The 26,792-nt window shown below is 36.8% G+C and overlaps 1 protein-coding gene across 2 annotated transcripts; it reads right to left on the reverse strand.

The window, feature by feature from the left end:
- Positions 1-2,521: 2,521 nt before the first annotated feature.
- Positions 2,522-26,209, reverse strand: gas2l3 (growth arrest-specific 2 like 3). 2 transcript variants are annotated; one of them, XM_079623160.1, is made up of 9 exons: positions 26,013-26,209; positions 19,343-19,398; positions 15,808-15,985; positions 12,462-12,571; positions 12,231-12,369; positions 9,590-9,653; positions 7,596-7,731; positions 6,345-6,452; positions 2,522-4,830 (listed from the first exon to the last, which is right to left on the reverse strand). In XM_079623160.1, exons 2-9 carry the CDS (start codon positions 19,367-19,369, stop codon positions 3,937-3,939), a joined length of 1,656 nt encoding a protein of 551 aa, XP_079479286.1. In that variant the 5' UTR covers positions 19,370-19,398; positions 26,013-26,209; the 3' UTR covers positions 2,522-3,936. The 2 variants fall into 2 exon arrangements, with proteins under 2 accessions (XP_079479286.1, XP_079479287.1); XM_079623161.1 differs by lacking the exon at positions 26,013-26,209 and adding an exon at positions 19,770-19,892 and having other exon boundaries at positions 2,528-4,830.
- Positions 26,210-26,792: the final 583 nt, after the last annotated feature.

Raw genomic sequence — 26,792 nt, forward strand, 5'->3', positions numbered from 1 at the left:
GTCTTTGCTGTTTAATGTTCTGATCGGTTAGAATTGTTTGTGTCCATTTATTTGTTATATATTAATAATATGTTTTATGATCTGCAAAAATTTATATTTATGTATGTTAAGTAATCCAGCTGGATATGCACATCTGCGCGAACCATGCATTTATGTACTGGATTTTTAAGGCGATGGAAAACCTAAAACTATCGGTAGCTATTTTAAAATGGTGCCGTTCAAAATGTGATGGAAATTGATAAATATTATCAGCTCATAGTCAGATTAGTATTCCATCGGCTAGCAATTTTTATTTTGTGAGTGCAACCTCTTTTAAATGATTTTTATAAATCCGTGAAGACTTGAAAAGTCATGCAACCATTGCACATTGAAATGCATTAAAGCCTGAACTACATGCAGCTTTACTTCAGCAAACTCAAAAACCTGCTTCATCAGAGGAGTTATTAGACATAAGCCACTGTACCAGATTGTCCACCTAATCTGTCTAGTATTAGTCTATAATCTGAAGGATGCACGACTAAAACAGAATTATTATATCTCAGTCTTTGCCAGCTATGAAGGTTTTGTGGGGGAAAGACCTATTTTTTTACAGTCTATGGGAAAGACGAGCAGGGAGATATTATATGAATAGTGGGAAAGTGCGCCGCCTTGTGGTTTAAAATCGAAAAATTCTGCATTAAGTGTTATTATTAATACACTTTAATTACGTGTTAATAACGTTATTAAAATATATAAACACGTTATTATTAATACACTTTAATTACGTGTTAATAGCGTTATTAAAATATATAAACACGTTATTAATTACGTTTGAAGCGTTTGGCCTCAATATTGTTGTTTTTTACATTTAGGGACTTAATGTAAACTCAACCTTTGGGACAAAAAGGTTTGGGAAAAAGCACTACACATTTTTAAAATAAGATTAAGCTAACTAAATTTGATTCAAACAAAAAATAATAATTATAAAAAAATATTATTACATTAGATTAAAATTTGTTTATTTAAATAAATACAATTTTAAATAATACGAAATAAATAGGTATATTTATTAAAATAAATACAATTGGATTAAAATAAAAAATAACTACATAAATAAAAACATTCGATATAATAAAATACATTTAAATAAATACATTTGATAAAACGAAACTAATAAATAAAAATAAGGAAAGCAGTGTAAAATGTAAAACAAATGAGATTAAACTAAAGTAAATATATAAATAGATTAAAATAAATAAAAGGTTGAATTAAATAAATACATTTACAGTGAGTAGTAAAAAAAGCGCAATGATGTAATGTAATACAAACTAAATCTTTTGCACATTTATAATATTCGTTTTTTTAATAGAAAAATCAGGTAGTTGAAAGCTCAGCTTGTAGTTAGTCTTTTAGCCACTAGGATGCAGCACTTCCACACAAATGATGTTATAATCTCATTATATCAGGAAGCATTATAGATTTAAGTCGTTAAATAGATTATAATAGAGAAGAGAATGGTGCAGTTACTGGTGTAGTAAAACCCATTTCACGGCAATATCACTATAAAGGGGATTTTACAGTTGTGATGTACAGGCCTGGAAATGTAATGGAAATTTATAAATATGTTCATCTCATGAAGAACCAGATCCTCCTGAGAACCAGAAATCCTTTTTTTTTTGGTAAAGTTAGTTTTAAATATACATTTTTATTTAAATAAATGTGTGTGGCGTTACATTGTTTGGAGCATAAAAAACAATTGGAGATTTTTTATTCATATTTTATGCTATGACCTCTATAGAAGACACAAGGACTGAGTTATTAAGAAAATAAAATGGCATGATCATTTTTGTTTTGTTTACCAATCAATTTTTAGGTTTTATCGACAATTTTAAACCAAACTTTGTATTAATATGATTCTCAACTATGAAAGATGTAACTAAATGATTTGATACACTAATAACATTTTTACAAATAAAAATGGATTTTTGGAAAGAATTGAAAATAAATGGATTTTCCCATGATATACAATCTAATTTGCATATTATGTTCTTGGGGCAACATGTAATTAAAAAAGAAGTGTAACAATGGTAGTAATAACTTGGCAACATTTTCATAGGAATATTGATGTATCATTTCTTTCCATATTAAATTTTGATATATAATTTCTTTCCCTATTCACTTGTGTCTGATAAGCTGTATGTCTTGGTGTCTCAACAGTGGACATGTATTGATGTTTATTTGTAACAAGCAATTTGAAAATTAATCAGATTTAAATTCTAAGTACAAAATATTATCATAAAACTGCAAAACATAAAACTTTTATGGTCTCTAAGAAATTCACACACACTCTATGCCTGGGTCTCAGGAGAATATAGATAAATTATGGAAACTTGCTTCGCTTTGATTTTTTTTTTCCAGTAATATTTTCCCAGTAATATTATCCTGAAATGTACACAATGCCAGTACAAGAATTAAGACTAAAATGACACTTTCCTGTTATTCTGAATGAATTATTCGATGTTCAAGTACTAGGGCCACACATGCAGGGAGTTAAACACTGTATAGACCTTTATTTGAGCACAAACAAACAGAACAAACTACATTCAAAACAAACATTTTCTTAAAGTGCTGGAAGAATTTCTCATACACAATCTGACACAAAAATACAATTAAAATCACCATATCCCCCCCCAAAAAAACCATTACACATAAAATTAATATTTTATAATAATATAACCTTTCTGTATACACCACAACTCTTGGTTAAAATGAAAAATATTTCGCATTGTGTGATAATAAAAGCTCAGGTGTTTATGGGCATCAGTAGTAAAGGAGGTAGCAGTTCAGATAATAACAGCTGGCTGCTTGACCAACTCAAAAACACACACATTAATCCACATGTACCTGCCAAACTAACCCAATAAAGTTATTCCTGGGCATCTGATAATAAAACCACACGCACATATATTCCAACAATCAAACTTAAGGCACAAAAAACCCTAATACTCTAAAAATGAGTTTAAAATGTGCTCTAAAAATGACGCAATTTGAGATTCAAACATGAATTTTTAGCTTTGGTTGCCGTAGAGATGTGTTCCTGCATATTATGGGCTGTCATGGTTTTCCATCTACATATGTCTCTTATGTAAGGCGCTCTCAATGTAAATATGAACTGGAAACAGAACACACGTGTATTTCAGTATCACGTGATCTGAATGCCCACAGCGCATCATACATGAACACACACATCAGTGTAAACACACACACACACACACACACACACACACACTGCAACATTCTGCTGGTTATGAGTGCAGAAGGAAGACATACATTATCAGTGGATCACCATCAGATCATATAACAGACTTTGAAGAGTAACAGATATTAAACACAAATATGAGTTTGTAACCATGCATAATTTTAAACATATCTATAACCTCTTAGCTAAAATAATCATAATTACAGTAGCAAAAGAAGAATTAAAAAAAAAAAGTTCATTCCTGTAAGATGCATCCGAGGCGATTTTTAGTATGGCACAAATGAAGCGAATGTTTTGACAGATGCAAAAAAAAAAAAAAAAAGTTATGGATTATTGAATTTTGATGAATGAAAATGAGGTTGTACTGTATTTAAAGTCTAGTTTTCATGATTTCCATCACTAGAAACTAGTGCTGTCAAACTGATTAAATCGCATCTAACATAAAAATTTGCTTATATAAATGTGTGTGCGGCTGTGCGCATGTAAATATATACACATTAATAAATATATGTTAATGTTAAATGAGATTAATCAATTTGACAGCCCTATTAGAAACCTATTTTCAATCTTTCAAAAACATACAACACAGTTAAATTTACAGCACACACACACACACACACCCTCTTTTTCATTCAAATCAAATTAAATATGTGTGACCCTCAGCCCACATAATAAAAAGACTATATATCCCAGAATTCTCAGTTCTTCACCCTTCTCTTATTGTTCATCTCAAAGTAGGGGTCCTCGCGTCTGCCGGGTTTAGTCCGTGTCGTGTGTTTGTGGGAAGTGCTCGCGGGTTTGAGCGGGATGCTAACAGTGGGCGGGTTACTGCTAGCTAAAGGTTTCCTGAGGGTTGTTTTAGCGTTGCCTGACTGGCCAGGTCCAGCTGGGCTCTGCTCTACAGATTTACTCTTAGAGGGTTTCGTGAGAGGAATCGTCTGTTTAGGGTCGGCTGAGCGTCCTGACGCGGGGGAAGGAGGGCGTCTCTGAGCGAGGCGGGAGCGCACGGGTCCGGTTGGAGGTTTCTGAGGAGGCGGTGCTGAAGGTTTCGGTAGTTTGCAGGTCGGTTCGGGGCAGACGGGACTGCGCGGTTGAGATGGAGATCCGCGCGGACGCAGTTTGGTCTTTGAGCCGGGGAGTTTCTGAGATGTCGGGATTGATGGAGGAATTGGGATTCTTTTCGGGATGGGTGATGAAAGCGGAGTGTTTTTCGGGGAAGAAGCAGGCGTGTGGAAGATCTTCTTGGGTGCGGGAGTCTTACGAGGCATGGAGGGCGTGGATGCCGGCGATTGGGCGTAGACACGCGGTGTGGGCGTGTTGGGTTTGGACACACACGTCGTGGAGACTGATGATGATGATGATGATGAAGAGGAGGACTCTGGGAGGAGGTTAACGGCTGCGATGGGGTCCATCGTGGGTGGCTGTGCGCTGAGGGCGGAGCCTGAGCCGGACGGGCCTTTCTGATAGGCCAGAATCTTCTGCTCTAGAGTCGTGAACTGCAGCACGCGGTCCGGGTCGTATTTCAGCAGGAACCCTTTCAGAGTGTCCCAACCTCCACCGACACGCACCATCACGTGCTTCCCATGGAGCATCTAAGAGAGAGAGAGAGATTAAAGGTGCTGTGTGTAACTTTTTCACTCTACTAAAGCATAAAAATACCATAATATGTTTACATATATTGAGGAAACATGCTAAGTTCACATACTCGTTTCTCTGAACAACACTTCTACAGACAGTTATTTTACTTTGAAATGTGTGTTTCCAGGCTGGCATGTGTGTTTTTGTTTTGGTCTGTGATACTGCATGTTGCCAATTTTCATTGTCATCGTTCCTGTTGCGTGTCTCAAACTGGCGACCCGTGTGAACGCCGTCGAGTCTGAGGAGCAGGAGGCGGGAGAAACGACAATCTCTGATATTTTAAAATTTGGACTGCAGTACCTATTTCGACCACTAGTTGTCATTCTTACAGACTACACCTTTAAATGCAGTTTGTGTGTGAGTGAGCACGCGCGAGAGAGAGTGTGCGTGTGTGAACATGTGTGCGTGTGTGAACGTGTGCGTTTGTGTGTGAGTGAGTGAGTGAGCGCGAGAGAGTGTGTGTGCGCTAGTGAGCAGTGTTGGGGAAAGTTACTTATAAAAGTAATGCATTACAATATTGCGTTACTCCCTTAAAAAGTAACTAATTGCATTACTTAGTTACTTTTTTAGAAAAGTAATGCGTTACGTTCATTTTGCGTTACTTTTTTTTCCCACCTGGGCTGGGCTTGTTTTTTTATAACACAAAAGGTCAGAAGCAAGTACATTGATCAATAAAGTGAGATTAAATGCATAAAAATGTATGTTTTATTTAACATATTTAGTTATTGGAGGTTTGCTTAGTATTCTGATTCTGCATTTCACTGATTTTATATTCATTTTGAGGAATATTTAATATTTTTTTGTGCAAGTGAGACGAGTAAATGCTCACATTTAGTCTAGAACTACAATAAACATCATGTACACACACACACACACACACACACACACACACACACACACACACACACACACACACACACACACACACACACACACACACACACACACACACACACACACACACACACACACACACACACACACACACACACACACACACACACACACACACACACACACACACACACACACACACACACACACACACACACACACACACACACACACACGCGTTACTTATTTGAAAAAGTAACTCAGATATTTTGTTGTAAATTTGAAAAGTAATGCGTTACTTTACTAGTTACTTGAAAAAGTAATCTGATTACGTAACTCAAGTTACTTGTAATGCATTTCCTCCAACACTGCTAGTGAGTGAGCGAGAGTGAGTGAGCATGTGTGCGTTTGTGTGTGTGAGTGAACACGAGAGAGAGTGTGTGTGTTTTGTGCGTGCGTGCGAGAGTGAGTGCGTATGTATGTGTGAGTCAGAAAGCAACATGTAGTCTGACATGTTTCTTGTCCACGACACAAGATTTTACAAGTCAAAATCACGTAATCTGACACAGTGACTATCCTAACAGACAAAAACATCGTGTAATTGTGTAAAATCAGGCATAAAAGCTGCTCTTACCCTGATGAACAGGATCTTGCCTCCGAGCCTGTAGCGTCCCTCAGACAGATACTCGATGGAAAACTTCTGCGAGCAGTTACAGGGAGGGTCGTCCTGGTCCGCACGATCCTACAAACGAAAGGAGAAGAACAAATTCACTCATTTGCAGTATGGACAAATAACTGCTAGTTTGCAGATTGTGCATGAACTGCTCAGAGCTCCAGACCCAGGACCCGAGGGCGTCCCACTGGTTATTTGGCCCAGAGACACTGAACTTGTTAGAGTTTAAGGCAAAAATGTTCCCCGTGTGAAGCATGAGGTCTCTAAACAACAGCTGCTGTTTACACACTCAACTAACAATAATAAACTCAACAGAAGATGTGTGATAACTGGAGACGCCGAGCCTCATCTAACAAATCTGATCAAAATCACAATATATTTACAATATTTCAGATTATGCCAGTGATATTATAGACAGTTTTTGGTAATACTTTCAATTAGATTTTGTTTACTTTTTTTTGTTTTCATTTTAATTAGTGCTGACAAATCGATTAAATAGCATTAAAAGTTTGTTATATATATATATACACACACACACACAAAAACAAACGTTTATGTTAGATGCGATTAATCGTGATTAATCGATTTAAAAGCAATTTTTTTTTGTAATTTTGCCTTTTTTATAATTTTTTTAAATCGTTTTTATTAAGTTATTTGGTTTTAGTTATTTTACAGCATTTACTTAAACTAAATGAAAATGAAAAATGTTGCCTTGGCAAACTTAAAATAAGTTTAAAAAGTTTTAGATTTGATTTTATCTCAGTTAGTTCATTTTATTTTAATTAAAAAATTTTTTTGATTGGGACAGTGCATGTTAATGAACAAACATGAAATACATGCATGTAAACATGTGAGTGAGTGAGTGAGTGTGTGTGTGTGTGTGTGTGTGTGCACGTGTGTGTATGTGGGAGTGTGCGACTGAGTTTGAGTGTGCGTGTGTGTGTGTGTGTGTGTGTGAGTGAGTGTGCGTGTGTGAGTGAGTGAGTGAGTGCGTTTGTGTGTGTGAGTGCGTTTGAGTGTGTGTGTATGTGTGTGACTGAATGTGTGTGTGTGTGTGTGTGTGTGTGTGTGAGTCGGCATGGGATGACTGGTCGGGAAGCAACGTGTGGTCTGACATGTGTTTTGTCCACGACACAACAAGATTTTAGGAGTTAAAGTGGCTCCTAAAACTCAAACTCAGTAAATGTTGGTGGTTTAATGTGTGATACTCACAGCGTGGTACAGCGCTCCGTGCTGACAGCACACGGTGAACGTTTTCACCGGAGAAGAGGGATCCGTCATCATCAGACTTTCCTCCAGTTCAATTTCCTTCTCCAGTTTAACCAGAACCGGAGGCTCCACCCCATACCTGAACCAGTCACAACACACCTGTCAACAGACCGGCCTACCAGCAAATACTGTATTCTTAAACGGTTAGTTCACCCAGAAATATAAACTCTGTCAGTAATGACTCTCCCTCATGTTGTTCCCTGTAAGACTCGTTCATCTTCGGGACACAAATGAAGATATTAGTGATTAAATCTGAGAGTGTCTCACTCCTCCATAGGCTTCTATGGGATCGAAACTTGCCGGCCCAGAAAGTTAATAAAGACAATGTTTAAAATAGTTCAAGTGACTACAGCGGCTCAACCTTCAGTTTATCAAGTGACCAGAATACTTTCTGTGTGCAAAAATAACGATTTTATTCAACCAGGCCGACGCTGGTCATGTGTGTGATGCTGGCCAATAGTGAGCCTCCGTTCTGACGTACAACCCAGAAGGCTGTGTTGTTACACTACATGAACTCACGTTTTTTGTTGAACTTTTTTATTGTTTTTTGCACACAAAAAGTATTCTGGTCGGCAGAGGTGGACAGTAACAAAGTACATTTACTTGAGTACTGTACTTAAGTACACTTTGAGTATCTGTACTTTACTTGAGTATTATTTTTTCTGGAAACTTTTACTTTAACTTCACTACATTTGAAAGACAAATATCATACTTTTTACTCCACTACATTTCTGACAAGGTCCTTGAGTAGAAAGTATAACGTCAGGGATGATTTTGGTTGGAAATGAAAGTCTGCTTGACGTCAGAACTCGACTGATGTTGGTTTCTGACATCAACCCGATATTCATCCACAATACAACGTCTGTCCAAAGTTGGAGATTAACGTCAATCTGCCACTGGATTCTGACATCAATATGATTTTAATTTTCAACGTTGGGTTTGGTCTTCTAAATGTGCATTTTGTCATTGTTTTGGAGCACAGCTTATAGATAACAAGGCTGACATATTCATACTAAAAGCCAAAAAAATGGGAACAGCCGTTTGTGTGTCCGAAACCATTGTGGACGTTATTAAGTGACTTATTCAATCCCACGACTGGAACTGTGTTCTAGAAATACATGTGATATTGATATGAGGGTCGGCAGGCAGAGATTCAGAGGCATAAGGTACTGTAAATATTACATGCAACAATAATAAAACAATGCATTGACATTTACTTTTATACTTAAGTACTTTTAAAAATGAGTACTTCTGTACTTTTACTTAAGTAAACATCGGTCTTTACAACTTTTACTTGTAACGGAGTAATATTTGACCAGTAGTGTCTGTACTTTTACTCAAGTAAGGAAGTTGTGTACTTTGAACAATGAAACATTGTCTTTACTTACTTTCTGGGCCGGCAAGTTTCAATTATGTAATTAAATAATTTTGTGTTCCGAAGATGAAGGAAAGTCTGACGGGGAACAACATGAGGGCGAGTAATTACTGACAGAGTTTACATTTCTGGGTGAACTAACCCTATAAACTTGTTTTTAATTTGAGTTTTTGTTCTAACCAGCTGATCACAATATAATTGTTAATTATGCTATCATATACTTGTGTATAATTACCATTAAATTGTGATTTTCTCACATAAAAACATTTAAAACTCAAATCAGAATTTAAAAGGTACGTATTAATCACAATCAGATGATAATTATCACAAAATAAAGCTTCACATTAGACATTATCCTTGATTGTTGTGTTATTCTTGAAACGCTTTATAAATTCACGGTTTTAGATTCTCTAGGACACAAAATATACAATAGTTGCTCTAAGCACTGAACCAATCCACTGTAATCCTGTAAAATCCACGTAAATTTGCCCCGACCTCTGACCCCAAAGCACAACCAGACATCTGTCACCTGTGGGATCATCATCAGAGCCGCTCGACTTACCTGGAGACGATCCGTCCGATCTCCAGCAGGCACAGACACACCTGACGAGGGTCTTTATGCAGAACTGTGTGTGTGTGTGTGTGTGTGTGTGTGTGTGTGTGTGTGTGTGAGAGAGAGAGAGAGAGAGCAAAAAAAAAAAAAAAAAAAATCACCATACTTTCCCCAGTTGATTCATCACAGTACGTTAAGAAAATTGATTTGTATTACAAGTTTTCTGAAATGTTATGTTTAAATAGCCAAACAAAGGCTTTATTCATTTAAAAATGCAAAATTTTTGTGATATTCATATAAAAATAATCATGTATCATAGCAAGCAGATCTATGAAATCAGTTTTATTTCTCCCCAAATTCCTTTTTTTTTTTCATTTGATATTTTCTGGTTTAGATTTTCTGATTCCATTTTAATACTTGAAATTACACACTCAAAAAGCATGTCTAATTAATTGAATTCATAATTTTTTTTTAAAATCATTAAAATAGAATAGTGTCCTATTAAACGAGTTTTATTTTGTCAGTAATTCCACACTAACTGTTTTAATGTGTGTATTATGTTTTAAAAACAAATGTATAACCAAAAAAAAAAAAAACGTGGTAATCAAATTCTGTCAATATTTTCACCAAATGATTTATAAACAAAGACATAAATGGGAATAAATCTCTAAAGTTTGGTGAATGTAAAGGTGCTGAAGTGAAAATTTCAAACTAAAAAATCTAGACACAAATAAATAAAGTGCAATAAAATAAACACTTAAATGTCTATTTTGCATGTTTTCTTTCCACTAATCTAAAAGACGACTAATTATGGAAGCAAAAAAAAATGGTTTTGCCTGTACTGTCTTGCCTTAAAGTTTCAAATCGTGTAAAAAGAAGTACTATATAATCATACTTTCAGGGCTTAAAACTCCAAAAAGATGATTTTTCGAAACCAAAAACTTGATTTCGTCCAGTTCCCGTCCCATAATGCACTACGACACATGGACTAGTAACTCACACTCCTCAGGACACAAAGTCTCAGGGCCGTCAGGTTAATGACTTACACCCCAGATCCCTCACACTCATTAAGATCGGGGATTTACGGCGAGCCGAGGACGTTCGGGGCCGCAGCTTAACTGACGTGCACGGCCACAGATCCTCTGAAACGATTACGGCCCGGTAAACGGCTCAGAGGAAGACACACTAGCACCGGACGGACAGACGGACGCCGGTCTCTGTTTAAACACATTAATTTAGCCAACATGATTAAAGTCCTGTTCTAATGGACTACAGCGAGAGACTGACGGACGCTGGCAAACACTCAACACAGTGGTTCAGTCTCATTTTTGTTACAATACTCATATAAAAATCATCATTAACGATATATATATGAAATCAGATTTATTTCTGGTAACTTTTATGTATAATGCATTATAAAGGTATGTTATAATCTTTTCATAAATAATTGTAACCAAAGTAAAAATGCAGTGTAATATTTGCAGATTCCTTGTTACATCTGAAATGGGTTGTTCGTCATACATTTTAATTAATTATACTTTCTAAAGGTGTAATAATGAAAAAGTACATTAAGTATTATAATGTATTATAACTGTGGTGACATCAATTAGTCATGAGATCTTATAATGCATTCAAAATATTTTACAATTCATATTTAAAAATGTAAAGTGTTGTTACCATTTCCCCCAAAAAAATATTTTATTTTTATGTATTTTTAAATTCTGTGTTTTCTGGTTTAATTTTTCTGTAACATACATTAAGCACCACAAGTAAATTGTGATGATAAAGTAATAAAAAAGGTTTGCTGTTGAAATTAAAATGTGGATGAAAAATTATGATACTCATTCAAAAATTATGAGTAATAAATTGTTATTATTAACTATTATTAGTAAAGTTAAGAAGTACATTCTAAAGTACAATAGCAATATTTTTTCTGTCATCATTTCTTCAAGTCAAACTGACTTTTTTTTCTTTTTTTTGGTCACAGGCATACTTTCGATTTTTTTTTTCCATCCAAATTTTGCCAAATTCGGTGACATTCTGTATTATACAGTAAATTCCTTTATGACCAGATTTCGCAACTCCATCCGCGTTTCCCGAATTGTGGAAACATAGGGCAGTAAGCAGAGTATCGCTTCACTTCATAAGGTTTTGTTGCAACAATGTAAACAACATTGTTTAATATATATTATAGAATAGAATAAATTTTGTACTTTCACAAATTTTGTGAAATCACATTTTGTGATATGCATATACAAATAATCATGTATCACAGCAAGCAGATCTATGAAATCAGTTTTATTTCTTTTATGTTTTCTGGTTTAGATTTTCTGGATTCCATTTTAATACGTTAAATTAAACACTCAAAAAGCATTTCTAATTAATTGAAATTCTATATTGAGAATTCTAAATAGAAAACCTTTATTGATCCCCAAGGGGAAATTGCGGTGTTATTATATATATATATATATATTTATGTATGCGGTGTTATATATATATATATATTTAATACGATACGTTTAATGCACCGCTATCTGGAGAAGATTTTGCATGAGATATCCAGCATGACAGAAATTTTAATGTTGTGGAGACTTTCACATTTTTTTTTTTTTTTGCACCTGTTCAAAAGTTCTCAAACTGGTTTTCTTACCCAAACCCTCAGACTCAAACAGATACGTCTCATCCACTCCTATATGACGACACCAGGACAGAAAATTTGCGGTGTTGTCCCGGGCGAAAAACGATCCAGGGGAGGCGTTTTTCTTGAAGTGGATTTTCTTTGAGGGAATCTGTTAACAAAACACAGACGGGAATTACAACCAAACAGCCCTGCGGTTACGGGAGCTGCGCTGCCAGACAGTTATACATGTTCCTCACACACCTGTGTTTCTGAATCCTGTGGGATTTTACTCTGAAGAACTCCAACCAGACGACACAGTTTGGCGCCGTTGTCCAGCTCCTCCATGAAGCGTTCGGCTTTCACATGCTCGTCTGTAAAAACAGAAAACTGTTTCCATGATGTTGACTTGAGAATTATTAAACCTCATGTCCTTCAAAACCTGTAAGACTTTCATTCATCTTCGAAACACAGATTGAGTCTCTTCAGAAAACTTGGACTAAACCGCTCGATTTATATGGATTAGTTTGTATGATTTACTTTATGAACTTTTTGAAGCGTCAAAGTGGTAGTTGCGGAGACTGTCAATGGAGGGACAGAAATCACTCAGATTTCATTCAAATATCTTCGTGTTTCGAAGACAAAAAAAAAAAAAGTCTTATAGGTTTGGACCGATATCAGTCTGAGTTTGAGTAAATGACAGAATTATCAGAATTTTTGGGTGAACTATCCCTTTAAGGCCTCAATATACTTCAAGCAAAATCAAATAAAATTTTAATTTCGAACAAAATCGGGGCAAAACGTTTAGTTTGGAGTTTATTTGAGGGAGTTTGAAACCGCTTGCCAAAGCAAACTTTCTGGAAAAGTTTACACTAGCTGTTAAACGCCTTCGAACTGCCATTGGTCCATGTGGTGATGATGTAATAGGTAGGTGTGGCTCTGAGGCTCCGCCTACTTTGATGTGAAAATCATTTCTTCTGTTCAGTGCTTCGAGGTCAGACGAACACACTAGAGCTGCTTTATAGTAAAAGCTGAAGTTGTAATTCTAATTGAAAGTGACTCTGATTTAGGGGTGCACGCACGATATTGAAAAAATGTGATATTGCGATATCGATAATGAATATTGCGATATCGATATTAATTTAGATATTTCAATTCCGATCGCTCAAACCACTTCTGGAGGTCTGGGCCGCATTCCAGACGAAACTGGACAAGTGTAATAAATGCATCTGGTTGTTGAAACCACATGTACATTTTACTCCAAAAATTAAACGTGTGAGAGCGTGTTATAGGCTATATGTCGTGTTATAGCCAGATATGACGACGCTACTGCAGCACACATCACCGAAGCGGAGCATCGATTCATCAAGCCAACGTGCAAACTATCGCAAATCAAAGTGAAAGTAAGTCGCAGCCGCTTAACACACAATCATCTTCATTAAAAGTAAAGAAATTAAATGATCTTACCAGGGCTGTTGCCGCTCTCTCTTATTGCGGTCTTTGATTTAGAAATTTTAGCTGACGATCAATAAAATGCAGCTCATAACTGTTGCTTTCAGTGACGTGGACATTAAATCTGCATATAGCGCGGGAATTGAAGATCGGATTTATATCCGTTTTGCAAAAACACATTTATGTGACCAGGTGTACATGCAATCGTTTTGATAAATCAGAGAGCTATCCGATCTGAGAAAACACATGAAGTGGACTGATGTTTATACTTGTGCGCTGGTGCGTGCGTCGAGCCGGCAAGTGTGTGTGTGTGTGTGTGTGTGTGGGGACTGTGTGGTAGAGCGAGGGAGAAGAGAGAGAGTGACGGCGATTAGCTTTGGAGCGAGTAGCGACTAGAGTCATATTGAGAGAAACAAAGTGTCTTCTTTCTGACCACTGTGGGAAATCTGTAGCATGAAAAGTTAACCCTCTCCTTGATTGTATGTTGTTTATGGAGAAGGAGAACCAGGAAATGAGTCGGGGGGGAAATGCAACGCTACCAAGCGACGTGTATTTTTCGAGAGGTGCATGTCGGACGCATCAAACAAAATATCGCAAATTTATCGTGAGACTTTCGATATAATATCGGGCAACGCGATATCGCGATCACGATATTGATTCCATATATCGTGCACCCCTACACTGATTTCACGTTCAATAAAAGTGCTATATAAATAAACGTAACGTGACTTGACAGGAGTGCCGACTTGCAGAGCGCGTGGAAACATCCACATCACTATGATCAGATGCTTTCTTAACTGCTGAAAAGGCATTTTGAACTTTATACCCCCAAGTGAAGAACGAAAAAGAGCTTTTCTAATGAGTATATCAGGCAAACAGAAAAACGTATTGGCCGATAATATATTTTTAAAAATAAAAATCAGGCAATTTATTTTGCATCATTATGCCATCATGTGTTGGTCAGAAAATCGATATATATGACCAATCGGACATTATCGCTTTTACATCACTTCTTGCCCGTCGTAGAATCTTATTGGTTTGGACATCCGCTACTCCACCAGCGGTAGCCGGATAGTTAAGTGATGTTTTATTTTTTCTTAAACTAGAAAAAGTTAAATTCACGTTGAAAGGGTCCGTCCAGAAATTTTACTTAAAATGGCAACCATTTGTGACATATTTTGAGAATCTCAAAGTATTGCCTGAAGTATGAGACTCCTTTATATTTTACAATTTATTATTTCTTCTCTCGGTTTCCTTTTTTATTTTTTCTATATATGTTTATTCAAATCAATGGTCAATCACCTCAGTGGGAACTGAGTAGCCTGACTGACAATTGTGAAACTGAGTTTAAAGCCCTGTTAATCAACTGGGGTCGAAATGTGGGCGTGCAGCTGTGTGCTTGTTTTCAATGTGTAGATCCTTAAACTTTTTTGAAGTACTGTGTAACAAACAAAATAGAAAAAGATTGTTTTCCCAGAATGTTGTCAAAATATGGGGGTGAAGGGTTGCCATTAAGGTTTTTTTTTTTGGGGGGGGGGGGGGGGGGTGTATAAGGTTTTAGTAGTTTAAGATAAAATGAATCTGGAGAACTGTTTTATTTCCTGTAAAATGTAACATCCTTGATTCTCCAATAAAAAGATTTAAAAAACAAAAAAACAAACAATATATAACAAATAAAATGCACACTTGTGACAGGGCATTCGTCAGCACCGTCATTGGAAAATGGATAAGATCGATAAGCACAGTGTGGTCACATTTTAGTATTTTGTTCAAATTCCTCACTGAAAGAGGACTATGGGATTACAAGGACTTAATGAACAAAAAAAGCAGCAAACAGTGCAACAGGTTTACGGGTGAACAAGCTTTTCCGGGTGACACTTTTTCCTCTGGCCCGCGTAAAGCATGTAGACAGACAGGTAAGGGCAACACCCTCTATTATCCCACAAAGACTGAGAGATTGAGTTCTTGTTTCCGGGGTCGTATGTCACCGGTGTACAGAGCATACGTCGTTTCCCACACTTCTTCGCTTGATTTATGGGGCTTTAGGTTTCAGTTATTTGACAAAAAGAAGAGGCGTTTAGGCAAATAATGGCAGTGATTCTTAGCTTTGATGCAGTGAGCGAGTCACGGACGTCTTATTTTGCGTGAACAGATTTACCCAGCATGCCGCTGAGCCAGATGGCGAGATCCTCCTGCATGGGCACCAGTGTTGCTTCGTGTCGCACGGACAACCACTGGTCATACTGGAACACATCAGCCAAACCTGGGCCGGGACGGGGAGACCGCAGGCTGCGAGGGCTTTGCAACGGGACATCGAACTTCTCGCCGAACCATGCCTGAGACAGAAAGAGGAAGAGCAGACAGATCAGCATGTGCACACACACACACACACACACACACACACACACACACACACACACTGTCACAATGACCCCTCACGGATTCCACGCTCCCTCTCCGGAAAGATCTGCTGAAATCAGGACAGTTTAGCAAACACTCATTCATCAAAGTGAAGCTAACAAGCATGACTAATCAAATAACACACTTACACATGGAGGAGAGAGATTCAACACAATAACATTTAGACAAAACTAGTGATGCACAGACTTTTTTGAAACCGCAACAAAAAAAACCCTTATTCTCTGATTTTGGCGGAAACGGTTTTAGAGGGATGATCGAAACTTTAACAAGGCAGGACAAGTAGTTTGTTTAGGCTTGGTTTGTAGGGAATTATAAACATGCGCACATATATTCAAACGCACATAAATATAGAATTAATTCTTGATGCGCACGTGAGCGCCATCAGTGTTTCTCACAGGTTCGCGTTTAAAGTCTGTGTAGAGAGAACGGTGTCGTCTTAGCGGTCTCTAATTTAATAACTAATGATCGTTGCGACGGAAGTGAATCAATCAAAACTAACTTTAGCTGGAAAATAACATTATTCAAGAACCGCTATAAAGCCGAAACAATCGGTTACCTTAAATTATACGTTTTTCGCTGTAAAGCAGCTTTGAAACAATCTACGGTACATTGTTAAAAGCGCTATAAATGAAGATGACTTGACACGTTTCATTTGCTTTTTCCGATGTTGCGTTTTGACTGTCATTAGTGATGTTTCCATCTAGCTATTGCTATGCAAATTTTGGGATATTGCATGAAAAAAAATTGCTGGATGGAATGCCAAGATGTTCATAAATTCTAAAAATGCAAACAAATTTTTTTTTTCATTTTATCTGATAAGACGCACATAAACTATGATGGACACACATTTACCAAATAAGTCCCATGATGCGCAAAAAAACTGGAAACTATTATTGCATAACTGGACTAACCTGCAGATCAATGGGCTTTATGCACAGCTGCACTACTTCCTGAACTTTAGCCAGCTCCTTTGTTTCCTGTCTGCCATTATTGGACAAACTGATTAATCCAGGTGTGCCTGACCAACAATAATCAGACACACCTGGATTAATCAGTTTGTCCAATAATGGAAGACAGGAAACAAAGGAGCTGGCTAAAGTTCAGGAAGTAGTGCAGTTGTGCATAAAGTCCATTCCATTCATTGCAGAGTATTTTAAATGTTGTTTTAGCTATTCTGCAATGCCTGAGTCGGTCATCAGGATTGTTGGGTAAAATGACCTCAGAAATGAGTCTTGCACGAGTGCATTCCCAAACGCCAGGCATCCAAACGCAGGATTTCAGGACAGAGTTTATAGCGTTTTGTCTGCGCGCTCTGAGGCGCTAGTCATTTATGATGTATTCTAAACGGTACTTTGTTCGCAAATGTTTTATTTTATGCAATATTCCAATTTTGTGCATAAGTTAAATTAGCAACTTCGGATAAAAACAGCTAATGTCTATTTCATGCGGTCAGCATGTCAGCTCTGTGGACACTAGCGCCGGGTTGATCATATATTGGTTTCCAATTTTCAACCAATCTTCATTTTGATGAACCGAGATCTTTTAGTCTGTGCTTTTTTCTCTCTCTTGCGTGAACAAAACTTCACTAAACATTATTTGTGGCGCGCCTGCCATCTAATGTTACTTTTGATATTTAACAAAGTCTGAGCTTTCAAATTCTGTCAATTTTATGATGAAATGTGGTTTTGACGCTCTTTAAAGTGGCAGATCGCAGTAGCCACGTCACGAACCGATCTCTTTACTACTAGTTACAGCACAAAATAAACGTGTATGAACATCAGAGTGTATGTTGAAAGATAAAGTACAATTTAGTGAAATGCATTTATGTCTCGTTATCATTTCAACCAGGAAAAGATGTCATTAAAACAGCAATGTCACGTTACATTTACCTCAGGAAAACCATTCAAATGTCCATAGCTTGTTAGTATCATTAAAATGTTGATATCAAAACTGCAATTTAAATGTTTATATACATCTTTTTTATTTGAGTGTTGATTATATAAAAAAAAATCAGATTAGTTAAGTATTCTCAGCTAAATTAAAACTTTGGTATAAAAAAAACAATGATGCATCACTAAAAAAAACGTTTTGTGAACAGACTTTATTTGCACTTTAAGTTAAATACTTGGGTTTAAGCATTTAAACAAACCCTGAACCTCGAGTATGAGCAATACTAATAGTGATGCTTTAGTAAACACCACTAACAATCTCATTTCTGTCTCACATTCATGCGGCCCCTTAGAGACTGAGGCTGAACATCTGTTTCACACACACACACACACACACACACACACACACACACACACACACACACACACACACACACACACACACACACACACACACACACACACACACACACACACACACACACACACACACACACACACACACACACACACACACACACACACACACACACACACACACACACACACACACACACACACACACACACACACACACACACACACACACACACACACACACCTCTTTAAAGGAGCCTGAATCCAACCTCTGTGTTGGGAATGACTGAAAAACTAAAGCACATTTAAAAAATCACACACAACACAAGCATGCCACTCCAAGAGAAATCCCATAACCTCACTGCTACTTTAATGAGCATGAATCCTGTCGTTCCCACACATGCATCAAACTCCCAGGAGGAACAGAGCGAGCGAGAGCTTCGGGCTCCTACTAACACACATATGGACACACACACACACACACACACACACGTTTCTTCTGCTCGTGCACAAAGCCTGACTAATTAAACAGGAAAGTGTTTGCATGATGGGTTGTTCTGTTCATATTACATAAAACGTCCAAGATTATAATTCCACAGCAGATTACGGCCAGCTCAACTCTGCTAAAGTTTTATTCAATGTTAATCTTTGCCTCGGTCGCTAACTCAATGCAAACACCGACCCCGGCCAGTCTGGTGTGTTCAATCGCACATGCACAAGTTTCAAATGCATCCGGCATTACATAATTTGGTCAGTTCACACATGAAATCAGATATAATTACAGATGCACACGTGCTGGATTACACATCAGTTGTGATACAGGCGGGATGGTGTAAAACAAACCATACAAATCTCAGCAGAAGCAAAAGTTAAAAATCATCTAAAAAAAGGAAAGAAAAAAAGTAAACGTTCAAACTATGAGCCGGAGCATATACAAACTATCTGTGGAGATGCAGGATCTTGTCCCGCCTTTTCAAAAAGCATGCAACAGCACATAAATAAAACATAAAAAGGCATAAATTGTACCTGCAAACCAGCCTGAACCGCCATCATTAGTTACAAGAAAGATTCACGTCCACATTCTGAAAGAGAAACAGACGCGCCAGTTATTTCCTGCAAACAGAAACACACACACTGCAGTTTACTTGTCAAACTCTTTTGGGACAATCATCAAAAGCAGGTTATTGTTAAAATATGTTTTTATCAAATAAGGAATGAGGAAAAATCTAAATCACTGTGACCAAATACCAGAGAGAAAAACAAAGAGAGAAAGAAGGAGAGACAGGCAGCAAGATTAAGACAGTTCAGTCAACATAAGCACAGCTGAGGAAACAAAGCAAATGCTTCCTTTCACTAAACACACACACACACACACACACACGCTGTCAGTGACAAGCTCATGTGAATCCTAAAACCTCAAATCATCTCCATCAGACCACAGAGAGACGCTCACCTGAGAAACACACTCAGAAGAATCCAGTCCAGAAAGTCCACCTGGCACACCTGAACACAGTAGATCCAACACACACACACACACACACACTCCTGCAACAACTCGCTGACAGAGGATATGAGCGCGGGCGAGAGAGAGAGAGAGAGAGTGAGAGAAAGATAGATTGACTAATGAAGTCGCTCAGAAAACCCCCCATCCAATCCCAGCCAAGCATTTACAATGGCCCTATTGTTACAACCCCCTCGATCAAACACACACACACACACACACACACACACACACACACACACACACACACAGTCCAAGGTTTGATCGCTCGGGAAGTCCTTCACAACAAACTCCTCCATGACAGCACACAAAAGAATCTGACATTTTTTTGAAGTGCACCAAGAGAACAAACAATGGCTTTCTCTCTTCGGCCAGACATAAAATGCCACAGAGAGCGGGAGTTAATTACCGTAGGAACAGCATGCGAGCTCGAATCAAGTCTGTCTTCTGTGCACTTCAAGCCCACAAAATGTCACGCAGAGGAGAAGCGGCAGAAAACACACACAACACAGAACTGATGGAGTGGGTCCGTGTGGCTCCGGGTCTCAAGGGCCACATTCCTCCAACGGCCGGTGGAAAGAGTCGGTCACTAACGGACACGCGTCTGCGTTTGTTTACAACCAAATCCACTGCGTCTCTTTAAAGGAAAAGGGTTGTTCCTCCTCCCTGAAATTTAAAAATCTGTCATAATTTACTCACTCTTAAGTTGTTCCAAAACATGCAATTATCCTTTTTCAGACACGCAGTTATTTAGCGGATTCTTAAAAGTAGACGACGATGACTAATAGCAACTTCAAAGGATCAGAACAAATAATGAAGATTCCGAAAAGAACATTTAAAACACTTCAACAGAAAAGAGTGTGAAAATTCTATTGATTCTTTCGGTTTTATGTTCCATGGAAGATCAAAGGAAACATTTGAAATGATGCATGATGAGAGGATTCTAATTTTGTAACTGTTTTTTTTTTTTTTTAAGACGACTAATTGAAAGTTTCAGCCCAAATCTCATATTTCCTGTTCTGAAAAAGAATATGAAATGTAACAGATTCTCAAAAGCAGACAATAACAAACTTCTAATAGAAAAAAATAAAAAAAAGTATCAGAAAAATAGCAACGAATTGTGAGTGTGTTAAAATTAACAACACTATTTGTATTTTTTATAAGGTATACATGAGTCAGGATTGGTTTTGAAATGCACTTTTATGTAGCTTAACAGTCCCTGGACACTTTGTTGGAATTTGAAAACACTGATGAAAAGTGCATTAAAATTTCCTTTTTTGTTCCATTTGAAACAACATTACATAAATGATGACATAATTAAATTATTTTACATTCAGTCCAAATCACAAGCAGATAAAAGCATGAGTAACCTCTCAGCAGACGATCTGCTCGTATAAACGGCGTCCTAATAAAAGACACACCCACAAACACAGGACAATATAAAGAGTGACTTTTCCTGCAGAAATGAGGCTGGGCGGAACACAAAGCGCTCGAACGCTGTAATCCGCTATAATGAACGTGTGTGTGAGATGCAGTCGATTTGTTGCTTTAATTAAATGCGAAGACACAAAGGGAGCGAGGGCTGGGGTGTCCACATGGTTCCTCAGGTCATCACATAATCACGTAAGAGGATCACGCTTCAGACGCTGCGAGTCGACACGTGGCACATGTGTGTGTGTGTGTGTGTTTGTATACGTGCACCAGTGGCTCGCACATGGGTCCCAAAAAAGCCGGCCATCAATCAAAGCCCCTCCTCTTCCTGCTCTTTTGTGGTTTTGGTTGTGATCTTAATTGGCCTGTCAGTTGCTTTCATTAGTAGGCAGACGTCTCAACACACACACACACACACACACATACAGAATTAATGGTCCAGGAGAGGATGGGTCAGAAGCCCATCCCCCGTACACCAGATTAAAACCCCTCTTGTACACCTGCCACAAGCTCCGGATCAGTCTACGCACACTTCTAATGAATTATAAAAATAAGGATCAGGATTTGGGAAAAAATAACCCCAATTAAACATAAACAGTGAGACACTTACAGGTGAAACTCGAAAAATTCGAATATCGTGCAAAAGTTCATTTATTTCAGTAATTCAACTTAAAAGGTGAAACTAATATATTATATAGACTCAAACATGCAAAGTGAGATATTTCAAGCCTTTATTTGTTATAATTTTGATGATTATGGCTTACAGATTATGAAAACCCCACATTCAGAATTAGAATATTGTGAAAAGGTTTTCATAAGCTGTAAGCAAAAATCATCAAAATTATAAGAAATAAAGGCTTGAAATATCTCACTTTGCATGTAATGAGTCTATATAATATATTAGTTTCACCTTTTAAGTTGAATTACTGAAATAAATGAACTTTTGCAGTAAGACAAATTCAGTATATTCAGCAAGAGACACCGGCTGCATCTTGAAATCTATTGTGAGTTGCCTACCTAGACAGCATCATGTGCATTCATCATGTGGAAGCTCGTTTCCGCCACGCAATAAAACAATTTAAAATATTGTGACTTTTTATCTCTCCGAGTGATATAACCTTGCAATTGCGAGTTAAGTCCAATTCTGAGGGGGAAAAAAATATTTTTTTCTGAGAATTGTGACTTTATATCATGCAATTCTGAATTTATAACTCGTAATTCTGACTTTATAACTCAATTCTGAGTTTATATCAAGCAATTGCGGAAAAAAAGAGTCCGAATTGTGAGATAAAAAGTCACAATTAGGGATGGGCAACAATTAATCGCGATTAATCACATCCAAAATAAAAGTTTGTGTTTAAATAATATATGTATGTGTACTTACTGTGTATAATTAGTTTGTATATATAAATACACACACGCATGTATATATTTATTATAAAATGTTGTTATTTAAATATAAAATATTTATATTTATATATAATATAAATGTATAAATATATACATGCAAATAGTTCTTAAACATATATATGCATATGTTGTGAGTGTGTATTTATATACAAAATAATTAGCCTATACACAGTACACATACATGATTTAAACTTTTATTTTGGATGCGATTAATCGTTGTCCATACCTAGAAAATACCTTTTTTATTTTTTATTCTGTACCAGAAACAAGCTTCCATATTTCCAACTTCCAAGACACATAATGTGATGCCCAAAACATTATCGAACATACTTACAATTACCCAGAATTCTGTCTAGTTAGGCAGATCACTGGGTTTTGAGATGCAACCATTTGGTTGCCAAGACAGGGGTCGAAAACTTGACACAACAGGCTTTAGAGAATCATAATCCCCGTTGAAAAGAAGAGAAGAAAAATACTTTCTCATGCTTCTACAATTACAAAACAAAGCAGCATTTGACCAAAACAAAGCTGACGGTCTGATCAACCATAACAATGACCTCACCGCAATGACTCAGAAATAAAATATCCAGACTAAAGCATACAACTTTTCAAAGCTGCATTACCCAAAAACATATAACATAGAAACCAATCAGATCTAGTTAGGCTTATGATGATTTTGGGGAAATCCAGCCCAGACTAGTATAGGCTAGATTTATAATGGCTAATGCTGATATCGTTATCTTGAGAGTACGGCTCTAAACGATTAATCGCGATTAATCGAATCCCAAATAAAAGTTTTTGTTTGCATAATATATGTGTGTGTATTGTGTATAATTATTTTGTATATATAAATACACACACATGCATGTATATATTTGATAAATATTTGCATTTATATACTGCATATATATTTTTATATGATTTATATTATATATAAATAGAACTATTTCATATATAAATAACACTTTTTTCTTAAATATATACATGCATGTGTGTGTATTTATATATACAAAATAATTATACACAATACACACACATATTATGTAAACACAAACTTTTATTTTGGATTCGATTAATCGCGATTAATCGTTTAGAGCCCTACTTGAGAGCATGGTATCTGATGACCAATATTAAAATGGTTAAATACCAGACCAATACATATTACCAGTACAGGCAGCTCTCTAAAGAAGAAGTTGACTAACAAGGAAACACAGGCACTTGAAAACAATGGCGATACTCAATGGCATAATGCAAACAGAAGCCGATGTCATGGTGATGCAATGACATGTTATAAGACACTAACAATTAACCAGACAGTCCGCTGCACCCCCCGTACCCACTAATCATCTGCTACTGGGTCATTAATAAACGAGCAGTAATCCAAGATTCATAACAATGACCAGCATGTGCACCAGAGATCATGGGAAATTAATCCCAGCATTCATTTATTTCAGGATCCCCCCCCCAAGAACCCCCTGATGCCACGTATCAGGCAGATGGTCGGAAAAATAGCAGAAATTGGGTGTTTTTTGGGCCGGCTTACATGTGCTAGTGTTCACACAAACATAACAACAACGGGAAATAAAGTCGGCATGAAATAAAAATAAATTCACATATTTTCTAAATGCATGTCTTGCACTGGAAGCCAGTGATTATGGTTTATAAAGTTATAAATATGGATATTTCTTAGGGCTGTAAACGATTAATCACGATTAATCGAATCCAAAATAAAAGTGCGTGTTTACATAATATATGTGTGTGTGTTGTGTATAATTATTTTGTATATATATAAATACACACACATGCTGCATGTATATATATATGAGAAATATTTGCATTTATATTCTGCATATATTTTTATATGATTTATATTATATATAAATATAACTATTTTATATATAAATAAATAAAATTTCTTAAATATATACATGCATGTGTGTGTATTTATATATACAAAATAATTACACACAATACACACACATAAATTATGTAAACACACAAACTTTTATTTTGGATTCGATTAATCGCGATTAATCGTTTACAGCCCTAATATTTCTCTTACAAAAACACATCGCGTCACTTCAGAAGGACTTTATTAACCCACTGGAGTCGTATGGGTTACTTTTATGATGGATGCATGCACTTTCTTGGGCTCCAAAATCTCATTATAAAGCTTGGAAAAGCCAGGAGTTTTTAAATATATATATATATATATATAGCCTATATTATACGATTGTGTTCGGCTGAGAGGAGAAAGTCATCTCGGACGGCTTGAGAGTGAGTAAATTGTGGGATAATTTTAATTTTTGGGTGAATTAACTCTTTAATATGAGATTTCCTGTATCTCAGTGGTAAAAGCATTGCGTTAACAACACAAGATTGTGGGTTCGATCCCAGGGGATTGCACATACCTATGTATAAATGACTGTATAGGATAATGCAATGTAAGTCGCTTTGGATAAATGCGTCTGCCAAATGCATAAATGTAAATGTAATATTATAGAGATTTACCAACTGGGGTTATCCAGCCCTATAGTATTATCCATTTTGAAATGTCCAAATATCAGCGGCATAGTATTGTCATTGCAAGTTGTGTTATAAAAAGTGTCTACTCCATAAATAGTTATTCACAACACAGCACAAAAGAATAATTCAGCTTCCTGAGATGTTTTTCTGGCACATTTAATCTGTTAACAGCACTTCAGCATGACGGAGAAAGTCTTTGGTGATAAACAGAAATCCCTGCCAGAGCTCAAGGACATGCTGAAATCTTTATGGATGTAGTTCCCATCAGGAAACACCTGCAGTTTTACCCTCATCTGTGTATATCCAGCACACATCTCTAAAAGCAGGGAGTATAATACTCAGATGAGCTTCATAATGAGCCATTTTAATGAGACATATGGCTGAATATGGGGCAGTGTTTAACATGTTTGGGCAATTTCACTGTCCATGTAGAAACATGTCTATCTGTCACTCACCACTGACACATACAAAGACACACAGCTGTATATTTTTGAAACTCAAACCATAAAGATGTGATCATAATCTCAAATATGCGAGTTGTATTTTTAAATGCATAGTAGGCTAATACATTACGCATTTTCCATGGAAAAGTCATGCAACTTCCTTGAAACCTCCTCTTTTAGTATAACTACCAAATATAAACAACAGAGACCGTCTTTTATCACTTAAGTCTGGTTTGTTGACATTTTATTTCCTTTTCTGGAGGAAATTATCTTTTAAAACAAGCATAATCTTCAGAAAAACAAAGCCCCCCCACCTCTCACTAACTAACTCCGGACTGGTTTCCGAGGGTTTGGATTGAAAAAACAACAACACGATTAAACTCACCAGGGTTAAATGTGTTTGTTTAGTTGTCTCACTAGTTGTTTTCTCTTCAGTTGACTGAGTTTGATCCACGTTTGGCTCCGCGGATGCAGGCAGGGGGGCGCGCGCGTGGGTACGTGGGCGCGCATCAGCTGAATCTCGGTTGCTTTTCCTCCACGCGACTTGGAATGTTCAGTTGAGAGGGATTCGCGGTTCAAAACAGCCAATCAGAGCGCACATCAAAAGATTCAATGGAAAGGGGCGGGGACATGAGAGCAGATGGGCGGAGCTTCTTTCAACGCAGTACATGATAGGACTGAAAAAAGGGAAATATATAACAAATTAACATAAATGGCCGCTATTTTATTTATTTTATTTATAACTTTATTTGTATTTGCTTCAGTACAAGAATGTATAAAAAAAATAACAATAGATAGCTAATACATAATATAGAAAATGTCACTGATTAAATAAAATAATTTATTTAAAGTTATTAAACAAGTAATTTAAACTTTTGAAGAAAACGATATTAAAATGACATGTAATTCTAATATTAATGATATATTAAAATGAGGGCTGTCAAAAGATTAATCGCGATTAAAAGTTTGTGTTTCCATAATATGTGTGTGTGTACTGTGTATAATTATTTATATATATATAAACACACACAATCATGTATATTTTTAACCCTCTAAGCGCCAAAGTCGCAAAATTGCGACAAGACGTCATACTTAATAAAACAGGCTGTAGATCCTAATATGGTGTAATATCTCGTTTGTATTCCCTACCACTAGATGGCAGACA

This window comes from Phoxinus phoxinus (assembly GCF_949152265.1).
Source record: "Phoxinus phoxinus genome assembly, chromosome: 9".
NCBI classification, from domain to species: Eukaryota; Metazoa; Chordata; class Actinopteri; order Cypriniformes; family Leuciscidae; genus Phoxinus; species Phoxinus phoxinus.

What these genes read in the sequence shown, in the direction of transcription:
- gas2l3 (XM_079623160.1), bottom strand. Translation starts at nt 19,369, where the DNA reads ATGATGGCGGTTCAGGCTGGTTTGCAG. An exon ending in CGGTTCAGGCTGGTTTGCAG is followed by an intron (nt 15,986 to 19,342) that starts GTACAATTTATG and finishes TTTCTGTCTCAG; the next exon opens with GCATGGTTCGGCGAGAAGTT. An exon ending in CACAGGATTCAGAAACACAG is followed by an intron (nt 12,370 to 12,461) that starts GTGTGTGAGGAA and finishes TTTTGTTAACAG; the next exon opens with ATTCCCTCAAAGAAAATCCA.